The following is a 13,265-nucleotide window of genomic DNA, read 5'->3' on the forward strand; positions in this document are numbered from 1 at the left end:
TAATGAGTGACAAACAGTACTCTTCATCAATCTGGCTCCAACTTTCTCTGACTGCTGTTGCCAGATCAGCTTTGCAGGTTGGAGTCTTGTCATGGACCATTTTCTTCAACTTCCACCAAAGATTTTCAATTGGATTAAGATCCAGACTATTTGCAGGCCATGACATTGACCCTATATGTCTTTTTGCAAGAAATGTTTTCACAGTTTTTGCTCTATGGCAAGATGGGTTATCATCTTGAAAAATGATATCATCCCTAAACATCCTTTCAATTGATGGGATAAGAAAAGTGTCCAAAATATCAACGTAAACTTGTGCATTTATTGATGATGTAATGACAGCCATCTCCCCAGTGCGTTTACCTGACATGCAGCCCCATATCATCAATGACTGTGGAAATTTACATGTTCTCTTCAGGCAGTCATCTTTATAAATCTCATTGGAACAGCACCAAACAAAAGTTCCAGCATTATCAGCTTGCCCAATGCAGATTCGAGATTCATCACTGAATATGACTTTCATCCAGTCATCCACAGTCCACGATTGTTTTTCCTTAGCCCATTGTAACCTTGTTTTTTTCTGTTTAGGTGTTAATGATGGCTTTCGTTTAGCTTTTCTGTATGTAAATCCCATTTCCTTTAGGCGGTTTCTTACTGTTCGGTCACAGACGTTGACTCCAGTTTCCTACCATTCGTTCCTCATTTGTTTTGTTGTGCATTTTCGATTTTTGAGACATATTGCTTTAAGTTTTCTGTCTTGATGCTTTTATTTCTTCTTGGTCTACCAGTATGTTTGCCTTTAACAACCTTCCCATGTTGTTTGTATTTGGTCCAGAGTTTAGACACAGCTGACTGTGAACAACCAACATCTTTTGCAACATTGCGTGATGATTTACCCTCTTAAGAGTTTGATAATCCTCTCCTTTGTTTCAATTGACATCTCTCGTGTTGGAGCCATGATTCATGTCAGTCCACTTGGTGCAACAGCTCTCCAAGGTGTGATCACTCCTTTTTAGATGCAGACTAACGAGCAGATGTGATTTGATGCAGGTGTTAGTTTTGGGGATGAAAATTTACAGGGTGATTCCATAATTTATTCCTCAGAATTGAGTGAGTCCATATTTTTTTCCCTCTGCTTGGTCTTAAAAAGTAACCGTTAGTGACTGCCACAATTTTTTTTTCTTGATTTCTTATAGTGTTTCTTAAAGCCAGAAAGTTGCCATTTGAAATGACTTTAGTTTTGTGTCATGTCTGTGATCTGCTTTTTTTTCTACAAAATTAAACAACTGAATGAACACCCTCCGAGGCCGGTGATTCCATAATTTTGCCAGGGGTTGTAGATAATTGTTATGTTGCTGTGACCATGAGTGAGTTAAGTGTTATCTTGGCACCATGAATGAAATGTGTAGTGTTTTTAATGTCTTCCGCCACCATTTGTCAAATTAAAAGCACCTGCGTACAGCAGAATCCAGAAAAGACAAACAGCTGTGCATGTGTGCAATTTTAATCACGCACAAACTGGGGAGAGCTGACATTTGCCATTTGGGTCAAGAATGAACAGCGCCAAATGGTTGATAGGACTAATATTTTTAGAGAAGCTACATATATTAGCTAACAACACTGAACAATGGACACTGATATTTACATTCTGCAATCACATGCCAATCCGGGGGGGGGGGTAATTCATCTATGTATTAAAAGCGTTTAGTAAGTACATAATATATTTGTAAACACGTTAAAAATACATGGATGACAAGAAAATGAAAACACTTATTTGCATTGTGGTCCATTTAAAAATCAATTAAGAAAATAGAAGAAAAAATAAAGATACTGATAATAATAGAAGTGTGTAAAAGAACCTAAACAATTTAAAAACATTTTTTTAATGTTAATAAATGAACAGGCAATAAAAAGGCAGAGTTTTTCTCAAAACTGTTGAGATCTAATGCCTAAGGCTCTAAAAGCATTCTGGTATCACACCATCCCAAGTCATAATAGAAACTTTGCACAATTTATTACTGCCCTTGAAAAATGTCAGCTACTTATTTTATAAACACGAGTCTCTCTCATATTATATATATATATATAGAGAGAGAGAGAGAGAGAGAGAAGTGTACAGAATAATAGTAGTGCTATGATTAAAAAGATTAATCCAGATTTTGAGTATATTTCTTATTGTTACATGGGAAACAAGGTACCAGTAGATTCAGTAGATTCTCACAAATCCAACAAGACCAAGCATTCATGATATGCACACTCTTAAGGCTATGAAATTGGGCTATTAGTAAAAAAAAGTAGAAAAGGGGATGTTCACAATAATAGTAGCATCTGCTGTTGACGATACAAACTCAAAACTATTATTTTCAAACTGCTTTTTTAGCAATCCTGTGAATCACTAAACTAGTATTTAGTTGTATAACCACAGTTTTTCGTGATTTCTTCACATCTGCAAGGCATTATTTTTTTGTTGGTTTGGAACCATGACTTTGCTTGGTTATTAGTGTGCTTGGGGTCATTGTCTTGTTGAAACACCAATTTCAAGGGCATGTCCTCTTCAGCATAACGCAACATGACCTCTTCAAGTATTTTGGCATATCCAAACTGATCCATGATACCTGGTATGCGATATATAGGCCCAACACCATAGTAGGAGAAACATGCCCATATCATGATGCTTGCACCACCATGCGTCACTGTCTTCACTGTGAACTGTGGCTTGTAGTTTGGGGGTCGTCTCACAAACTGTGTGCGGCCCTTGGACCCAAAAAGAACAATTTTACTCTCATCAGTCCACAAAATATTCCTTCATTTCTCTTTAGGCCAGTTGATGTGTTCTTTGGCAAATTGTAACCTCTTCTGCAGGTCTTATTTAACAAAGGGACTTTGCGGGGGATTCTTGCAAATAAATTAGCTTCACACAGGCGTCTTCTAACTGTCACAGCACTTACAGGTAACTCCAGACTGTCTTTGATCATCCTGGAGCTGATCAATGGGTGAGCCTTTGCCATTCTGGTTATTCCTCTATCCATTTTGATGGTTGTTTTCTGTTTTCTTCCACACGTCTCTGGTGTTTTTGTCCATTTTACAGCACTGGAGATCATTGTAGATGAACAACCTATAATTTTTTGCACCTGGGTATAAGTTTTCCCCCCTCCAATCAACTTTTTAATCAAACTACGCTGTTCTTCTGAACAATGTCTTGGACATCCCATTTTCCTCAGGCTTTCAAAGAGAAAAGCATGTTCAACAGGGGCTGGCTTCATCCTTACATAGGGGACACCTGATTCACACCTGTTTGTTCCACAAAAATTGACAAACTCACTGACTGAATGCCACACTACTATTATTGCGAACACCCCCTTTTTGACTTTTTTTTTTTTTTTTTTTTTTTTTTTTTTACTAATAGCCCAATTTCATAGCCTTAAGAGTGTGCATATCATGAATGCTTGGTCTTGTTGGATTTGTGAGAATCTACTGGTACCTTGTTTCCCATGTAACAATAAGAAATATACTCAAAACCTGGATCAATCTTTTTAGTCACATAGCACTACTATTATTCTGAACACTACTGTGTGTGTGTGTGATATATATATATATGAGTGAGGAAAATAAGTATTCGAACACCCTGCGATTTTGCAAGTTATCCCACTTAGAAATTATGGGTCTGAAATTTTCATCTTAGGTGCATGTCCACTGTGAGAGACATAATCTCAAAAACATTTTTTAATAATTTATTTGTATGTTACTGCTGCAAATAAGTATTTTAACAGCTTTGAAAATCAATGTTAATATTTGGTACAGTAGCCTTTGTTTGCAATTACAGAGGTCAAAAATTTCCTGTAGTTTTTCACCAGGTTTGCACACACTGCAGCAGGGATTTTGGTCCACTCCTCCATACAGATCTTCTCTAGATATTTCAGGTTTGGAGTTTCAGCTCCCTCCAAAGATTTTTGATTGAGTTCAGGTCTGGAGACTGGCCAGGCCACTCCAGGACCTTAAAATGCTTCTTACGGAGCCCTTCCTTAGTTGCCCTGGCTGTGTGTTTGGGGTCATTGTCATGCTGGAAGACCCAACCATGACCCATCTTCAATGCTCTTACTGAGGGAAGGAGGTTGTTTGCCAAAATCTCACAATACATGACCCCATCCATCCTCCCTTCAATACGGTGCAGTCGTCCTGTCCCCTTTGCAGAAGAACAGCCCCAGAGTATGATGTTTCCACCCCCATGCTTCATGGTTGGGATGGTTTTATTGGGGTTGTTCTCATCCTCTAAACATGGTAAGTGGAGTTGATTCCAAAAAGCTCTATTCTGGTCTCATCTGACCACATAACCTTCTCCCATGCCTCCTCTGGATCATCCAGATGGTCACTGGTGAACTTCAAATGGCCTGGACATGTGCTGGCTTGAGCAGGGAGACCTTGCTGCCCTGCAGGATTTTAAACCATGACAGCATCATGTGTTACTAATGTAATCTTTATGACTGTGGTCCCAGCTCTCTTCAGGTCATTGACCAGGTCCTCCTGTGTAGTTCTGAGCTTTCTCAGAATCATCCTTACCCCACAAAGAGAGATCTTGCATGGAATCCCAGACCGAGGGAGATTGACAGTCATCTTGTGTTTCTTCCACTTTCTAATACATAATCATAACAGTTGTCTTCTCACCAAGCTGCTTGCCTTTTGTCCTGTAGTCCATCCCAGTCTTGTGCAGGTCTACAGTTTTGTCCCTGGTGTCCTTAGACAGCTCTTTGGTCTTGGCTATGGTGGACAGGTTGGAGTGTGATTCACTGAGTGTGTGAACAGGTGTCTTTTATACAGTTACCAAGTTCCAACAGGTGCAATTAATACAGGTAAAAAGTGCAGAATAAGAGGACTTCTTACAGAAAAATTAACAGGTCTGTGTGAGCCAGAATTCTTGCTGGTTCGTAGGGGGTCAAATACTTATTTGCAGCAGTAACATACAAAAAAGTATTAAAAATTAATTTTTTTTAGATTATGTCTCTCACAGTGGGCATGCACCTAAGATGAAAATTTCAGACCCCTCCATGATTTCTAAGTGGGAGAACTTGCAAAGATTTAGATTTGTTCCACTTTATAGAAAAATTTGTCATTTTAGTGCAATTTGGTTCCATTTACTTATTTTGTTTCCATAAATCTGTGGGAAGAATATTTGCATGAGCTGAAACATGAAGTTTCCCTTTGGCCAGTCTAAAACCTTCCACTTTTTCCCCTGATGAAATCCTTTGTTTTGTTGGCAGTATGCTTTGGGTCATTATCTTGCTGCATGATACACTTCCTCCCGATTAGTTTGGATGCAGTTCTCCGTAATTAGCAGACAAAATGTTTCTGTACACTTCTGAATTCATTCTGCTGCTACCATCATCAGTTACATCAATAAATATTAATGAGCCTGTTCCAGAAGCAGCCATGTAAGCCAAAGCCATGACACTACCTTCACAGATGAGCATGTATGTTTTGGATCATACGAGGTCTGTTAGAAAACTATCCGACCTTTTTATTTATTTTTTTTTTAACTATATGGATTTGAATCATGTGCGCTTGCATCAGCCAAGCTTGAACCTTCGTGCGCATGCGTGAGTTTTTTCACGCCTGTCGGTTGCGTCATTTGCCTGTGGGCAGGCTTTGAGTGAGCACTGGTCCACCCCCCTCGTCGGATTTTCATTGTCAGGGAAATGGCTGAGCGATTGGAGCAGCGCTGAATCAAATTTTTCCAGAAACAGAGACAGCCAGGTGGAAACCATTCGGAAGATTCAGACGGCTTTCGGTGAGGATACTACTTCTTTTTAACACTCTCTCTGCAATTCAGCCAATGCATTTCATTTTCAGCTGGAGGCTGAACATGTAAACCTCGTAGTCACTGGTTTTTATTATTATTATTTTATTTGAGTTCCCATGTTTGTGAAGCACTGTGTGTTGCCCAAAAAAGCAAAAATTAAAACTCACTGCGAGTCTGAGCAAAACAAAGAAGAAAGAGTGGACTTCCAGAGACTGTCTGTGGCCGGGACGGAGCTATGTGACGGCAGTGCTGAGCCGCTCACGCCGGGCAGAGAGAGGTAGCAGCCGGCCGCCGCGCATAGAGCAGCCAGCGGACAAAACTGTGTTAAAAAAAAAAAAACACAACACTGCTTTGCTTTACATGCACAATAAGCTATTTCAGATGATCAGCGTGGAGTTGCGTCAATCTTTGAACATGCCCCCCCGAAAGTCCCCCTAATGAAAATACTTTTAATATAGAATGGGGATGTGCTGGGACTTCATTGGTTTCCATGCATCAGATTTACAGTGGTTAAATAGTGCCGACCTTCTTTGTTTGGGTCCAGAAGGAGATTTATCACGTGACGTGTTACGTCAGACTTTGCAACCGAATAGGTTAAACCCGAGTATTTAATTTTATTAAAATACAAGTTATTTAATGTTTGAACAATCAACCTAATCAGCAACAAGAAACACCTGTCAGTCACATGTTAATGACAAATAGTTTTGCTCACTTGAAAGATAGGTGCGTTCAAACAAAGGGTGGTATGTCTCGAGTTGTTTAACAAATACCAGGGATGAGACTGGGCAAAGCAAAAAACCTCTGAAAATCAGCGGGGACCCGGGGGCTACCGTAGGCCCCCAGCAAGGTCCTGGGGCAGCACACCTGGTGGGGCCCACAGGTTTTGAGCATTTTAGAGGCATTTCTGGGCCACTAGAGCACAGAAATGAGCCTAATTCTATGAATTGCCATTTTATATTTTTTTATGTTGGGGTATGTGGAAGTCTTAGTGTAACAAAAGAAATCTGTCTATGTAGACCTTTCAGTGATACCTGCCTTGTGCTATCGCATATGTAATTACTATAAATGCCATAGCATTGGATAAATATCACTGAACATGCCAAAACAATTCTTCAAGTGTCTTTCATTAACTTGCAATGAGCTCTGAAATATACTGAAACTTCATGCAAGTGTGTGTAAATTATTTAAAGAGATTAAAATCTATCAAAACAACATTTGTGATATAAAACAGTGACTATTAATAATTACAAATTATTGCCCCATAATAAATTCCTAAATCACACCATGCGACTCTGCATCCCGACTACTTATGTCGGGTCACCAGGAAAACCCCACAGGCACATACAGCATAGCAACATTAAAAAGCACACATCCTGTGCACCTGCTGTACCGCACTCTATGAAATTCACCAAAATAAATGATGCAGAATGATTTCAGCATGCAGGCAAAATATATGTATTCATTTTTGAATGGTTGATCTAAAGAACACATACTGAAGGAAATCAATTGTAAAGCCTGAAAGAAATTTCTGTAGGAAGTATTTTAGCCATAAGGTCAAGTGAGAGGGGGAAGTGTTTGCATTTTTTTTCTTGAAAGACACCAGGCCGGCGAGAGGATTTACTCCTGCTTAGGGATGGGTATCGAGAACCGGTTCCTTTCAGGTATTGTTAAGAAATTATTCGATCCACCGACATCAATAAGCTTTGTGCTTAACGATTCTGTTATCGGTCCTTCAGAGTGGCCGTTGTTTTGGGGGGTGTTTGTCAGGAAAATTATAATTTCTCTACATTGATTACAGACCCTGCAGCGGGTCCGTAATCAACTTTTCTGCAGTGCAGCTTTGCTTTGAACCTTGAACCAATCGAAGCAGTGGTTCGCAGATTGATGCAATGCTTCGATCTATTGCTTCGTTTATTTATTTCTTTCGCTTAATTTCCCCCACTAAAACCCTAAAGAGCATACGTCTGTGAGTATTATTTACCTTTTCTATGTTAAACCGACCTGTTATGGTCTTCTGAAACAGTTGATAGATGTATTTTATAACTTAAAAATGGGAGCGATGCTAACACGTTAGCATGTCTATGGTATTTTCAATGTTAAATGTTAGCATTAAGCAGTTGCAGCTGTCATGTTCAGGTGCATTTGTTTTCAAATTGTAATATTTCTTAAATTTATTTTTGTTTATATATTAATAATCTAATAATTATTATATATAATTTTAGAGAAAGAGACAAAAAGAACCTGAATAGAAACACAACAGAAAATATAAAAGCAACTAACAATGAACATACATAAATAAATAAATAAATACATACAGAAATAAATAAGTGTTTCCTGTGAACATCTCGTGACTCTTACACCTCCATTTCATCCCTGTCTTATTTAAGTTTAATGATAGTTTGTTTGGGTCAAACCATATTTTCAGTGTGTTAATTTCTTCAGTGATTTCCTCCAGAACTATCTGCCAAACTAGAAAACTGCTGCATCCTAGTAAGAGCAGAATACTACTGGAATGAATCTGAATAAGTTTTTTTTTCTCAACTAAATGGATGCTGCACTCACTTCAGTTTATTGTCTGGAATAGTCCCAGATTGCATTTCAGAGCTTCCAGAATTGAAACATTTTCGTGCAGGTGGTGTTGGGGGGTAATTTTGGGATTCAGCTTTTTTTGTTTTTCACCACTTTCATACCTGAATATGTCAATCGTAATTCACTTTTGTGTGGATTAAAGTTACTAACTGGGACTCCTGTCTTGTTGTGAGAAAGAAACGAGAATCATCCTCTGTTCTGTTCACACAGCTCCAAACATTGCGCAGCTCTCTGCCGAGTCAAGTTAGAACGATAGAATCCAGTCTGAATTAATAACTTCAAAGCAAAACACCGTTTTATTTTTATTTATGTCCAGAGATCAAGGATACAGTGACCAATTTCTATTTATTTACTTTAAGACTCAATGAAATACATAGAAAACCTGTAAAGCCTACATTTAGTGCAAAATTCACACGGTATCGATAAGGGCATCCGATCGATAATGGCATAGATATCGATAAAAACTTATCAATATCCATCCCTAGACCTGCTATAACAGACTGGTGCAGCAGGTAGCAGCAATGCAACAATAAGCAAGCCAGCGGTCGTTATACACCACAAATGAAGAAGGTTCGTCTGTTTTCTCCACACGGTCACATGACTAGAGGTGGGTATCAGGAACCGGTTCTTTTTGGGTATCGTTAAGAAATGATTCGATCCATCGACATCAATAGCCTTTTTGCTTAACGATTCCCTTATCGGCCCTTCAGAGTGGCCGTTGTTTTTGGGGTGTTTGTCAGGAAAATGATCATTTCTCTACATTGATTACAGACCCTGCAACGGTCTATTATTATTATTATTATTATTATTATAGCAACAACAATAGTAATAACTACAATCATGTTACAATACAATTTTAGAGAAAAAGACAAAGAACCCGAGAAAAAAAACAACAGAAATGATAAAACCAACTAACAATGAACATGAATATAGGAATAAATAACTGTTTCCTGTGAACACCTAGTGACTCTTACACCTCCACTTCATCCCCATTTAAAACTCCCATAATGCATTGCAGCACAAAAATTTACAGGTTTAGCAACCGGCGCGGCGATAGCTCCAAACTAATTATGCTGAGTATCATCATCATGACATTAAATTATTTTCACGATTACGCATTTCTTAATGCAGTTATATGATCGGTTGATTTTACTGTTCATTCATATGTAGGAGCGCAGAGTGCATTAATCCCCCCCTTTCTGTGACAACCAATCACAGCTCTTACAGGACCATGTCACAGCTAGCAACAGGGTCAAACCCACCTGCTCACTAAGATAGGTTTTTCTGTCAACTCCTTGCCCAGAGTTGCTCTCAGGCACCTCTTGGGTCTCTCTTAGGCTGGGAGTCCTTTCCAGGATATTTTAGGCTAAGTTAGGAGCTCTTTGAGAGGACTTTGCGATGCACCGAGCATATGGGCCCTGGTATATAAGAGTTCCACAGATAAGTCATATCCACACATACTGAAATTAGCATTTCTAATGAAGGAATTACGACATCCATCCTGAAAGAAGCCAGGCTTGATTTACATCCACATTTTGCTTTCACACATACAGATCTGAGCAAACGTGTGCAGTTTCACGTGTGTTACAATGTGCATGTGCATTCACCTTTCCTCCTCTGCATTTTCCTGGTGGCTACACATGAAAAAAGTCTCAAAAAGGAGCTCCAGGGAAGAGTTGGCAGCGCTACACTAGCTGTTTTTGATTTCACTTGGACCAGAGGAATAAAGGTGGGACATTCTGAGAGATCCTCATTGCTATATTTTGTTTGGCCTTCTCCAAGGTAACCACAAATTGTTGCTGCTGCTGCCCTTAGCATATCACAAACAGAGGATCACAATTCCTTCCCCCAGCCCCTCAACAAGAAATAAAGCCATGAGGGTCTGCTGTATATTGCAATGAGGACAATGTCCACACAAAGGCAAATAGAGAGCCTTCAAAGCCAAAATCACAATCCACAATAAAATTCTTGTCTTATGTATAGATTTAAAAAAAAATTAAATGAAATCCCACAAGAAAATAAACTATAAAATCACATCTCAAGCTCAGGAATACTTCAGTTCCCAGGATGGCAGAGATTCAGCTATCCAGTGAAACAGATATCCTTCACGTCCAAAAAAGATACCAAACTAAAAATGATGTTGCAGGAGAAGAAAGCTGCAGCACAAGATTTCTTTGTTAAATTGTTGCTCATTTGGCCCAGTCTGCTCTCAATCAGCCATGAGAAAGCCGAAGGAATGAAGTTAATCCAAGCCAATGAACATTTCCTCAAAACACAAGATTCTTTTCCCAAGTTCCACCTTTGCTTCTGTAGAGAGTACAGCACCTCAGTAGCTCATCACGAGTCCAAGCTCTCCCAAAATAAGAAGTCTGCAACCAAAAGGAAGGGAACCTGGATTCCGCCTCAAGCAAAGACGTCCTGCTACAAATTATGTAGACAATATTCTTTCATGATTTGGAACAGGTGAAAGTTATAGATTCCAACAAACAAAAGAGATGAAAGTCTCAGAGATTCTTCCCCAGACTTTATCCAGCATTCTTTATTCCAGTTCCCTGTCCCACAGAGTGTCATTGGCTATCTGAGAGGGAGAGAATGAAGCCAGTGTCCAATGTCAGTGCAAACAGAGCATGCTCGCTCACACCCTTCCCCTCTTTCGCGGTCACTACCCAAAGGAGACATCACCCACCTCTCCACCTCTGGAATACTTTTTTGACAAACCAGTGTTCCGGTTGTTTTGCCACTATGCTTCTTTGTCTTCTCCCCAAAACACTAAAGGTCCTTGTATGCTTTTTTTTCCCTCTGCTTCAGTCCTGCATATTTTGCCTTCTTTCCCCTTCAAATGGCACTTTGTCTCTCCAACTTGTGTTTCTTTCTCTCCTCCCCCCGAATGTTTGGTTGAGAGTCTCAGATTTCAGCTTCGCCTGGCTGCAGGCTGTACCACCGGCTGCCCTCTCTCACTTCATACCTCATTTTCTCACTGGGTTTTCATTCCATCATTCATTTATTTTGGCATAATGTACATAGGTCTCATTTTAAATCAAATGTACTCCTACTCAGTTTAAAATCTTACAGAACTTTGAGGGGTATGCTACTATAATGGTTAAGAAAACCAGAGTTACTTTTCTTCCTGACTAACCCGCATCATCTGGATCCTGGTTAATGAAAAAGTATAATTTTCTCAAGCATGTGTGCTCGCTCGCGCTGTCTCATGCTTACACACACATACCTAAACACAAAGATGCAACTGAGCCAGTCAAGAAAAGACCTCAACTGAAACCAAAGTATTTTCTTGCACCACCCAAAACCCAGTTATGTATCGACTTGTTCAGTGACGTACGGAGAGGTTGATGGCTGGTGAGGCACCGATTTCGTCACAATCGGATTTACAAACATATGAACCCCACAGAGTAGCTTATTCACCGTTTCATTTGCAACAGCTAACGGGTTATGTTTCAAATCTCGTATCAGCATTCTTTACACATACAAACTGTAGCACACACAAAAAAGCACATTAAATTAAAAAAAAATCATTATGGTCTTACCTTTACTTATGAATAAAGTCCATGTGCCGCTCCTTCTGAACAAAAGCATCAACCACTTGTTTGTAGAAGTCTTCCTTATCTTCCTTCAGTTTTAAAAGTCTCTTTCGTCCCTGGCAGTAATCGCCACTGAGACAGTCGCCTTTCATCAGTCCTGTTCAGACTGTTTGTCTTGAGACTTTTCTGGCTTTGAATGTGAGTGGTGGATCGATCGTGTTTGATGAGACTTCTTTGTAAATTTTTCAGGTCACAATATCCCATCTGAGTCCAGACACTGTCACAAGTTGAGGAAAGAAGGCAGGAAAAGCAGAAAAGGCGGTTCCTTGTTGGACATCCACACAGCCAGCCTTTCCGTGTGTCCCACTCCATTTGAAAAGAGCGGGTCTTTTATCTTTTAGCTCCGATGTTGGCCTTCCTTTAATTATTACCTCCTGCTTTGATTCAAAGTCCAGTAGGGCTGAAATGATTAATCGAGTAACTCAAATAATTCGATTACAAAAAATGTTTGAGGCAAATTCTTTGCCTCGAGGCTTCGTTTAATGCTGTAGTACATACGTCAGGCCTGTATATGGTGCTGTAATGCTCAGACAAAAAATGGATAAGAAGACCATCGAGCATGCGCATAACTAATGTAAGAGCTAATCAATGTGGCAGGTGACGCTACACGTTTACAAACCCTAAAAGTAGGCTTTACAGGTTTTCTATGTTAACATTTTATTGAGCCTTAAAGTAAATAAATATGAAACTGGTCACTGGATCCTTAAACTATGGACATAATAAACTCTACATGGTGGATCCTTGATCTCTGGACATAAACAGAAATAAACAAAATCTGTAGTTTTTGTCAAAAGCATTTCCTTTCAGACATTATTGGCTTGAATGTCTTTCCACAAATCTGAGCTGAGCTCTTGCAGCTGGCTGTGCTCCACGTCAGGATGTAATTCATAAAGAATGCAGGATGTCTCATTTTGGAAGGAAAAAAAAACATTTTAGTCAGTTGTAGTTTATTGTCTGTATTACAGTGTTTGGATAGAGGTGTCATTTTATTTAAAGCGGCAATTCCTTTTGAAGTTATTAATTCCGACCAGACTCTGCACCGAGTCCCAGTTAGTGACTTTAACCCACACAAAAGTGACTCACTGAGAAGGGTTAAGAAGTGGACTTTCCGCTTCTGAAGAGCAATGAACCAGCGAATTGAAGCATTACTTCATTGGTTCACGCTTCAAAGTGGAGTCGCGCTGAAGCAGTTGATTACAGAGCCGCTGCAGGGTCTGTAATCAACACAGAGAAATGATCATTTTCCCGAGAAACACCCTCAAAACAACAGCCACTCTGAAAGACCAATA

At 39.5% G+C, this 13,265-nt stretch overlaps 1 protein-coding gene across 2 annotated transcripts in view; it reads right to left on the bottom strand.

Moving 5' to 3' along the window:
- Window positions 1-13,265, bottom strand: part of siah1 (siah E3 ubiquitin protein ligase 1) — a 62,649-nt gene that overhangs the window by 20,944 nt on the left and 28,440 nt on the right. Inside the window, exon 1 of one of the 2 annotated variants that reach the window (XM_034176964.1) lies at window positions 9,988-10,175. The exons of the other annotated variant lie outside the window; for it this stretch is intronic. Within the exon in view, the coding sequence (XP_034032855.1) occupies window positions 9,988-10,003 (16 nt within the window). The 5' untranslated portion in view covers window positions 10,004-10,175. Of the gene's footprint in view, window positions 1-9,987; window positions 10,176-13,265 lie in introns of those variants that run through there. 2 annotated transcript variants of the gene reach the window in all.

This window comes from Thalassophryne amazonica, chromosome 8 (assembly GCF_902500255.1).
Source record: "Thalassophryne amazonica chromosome 8, fThaAma1.1, whole genome shotgun sequence".
NCBI lineage: Eukaryota > Metazoa > Chordata > Actinopteri > Batrachoidiformes > Batrachoididae > Thalassophryne > Thalassophryne amazonica.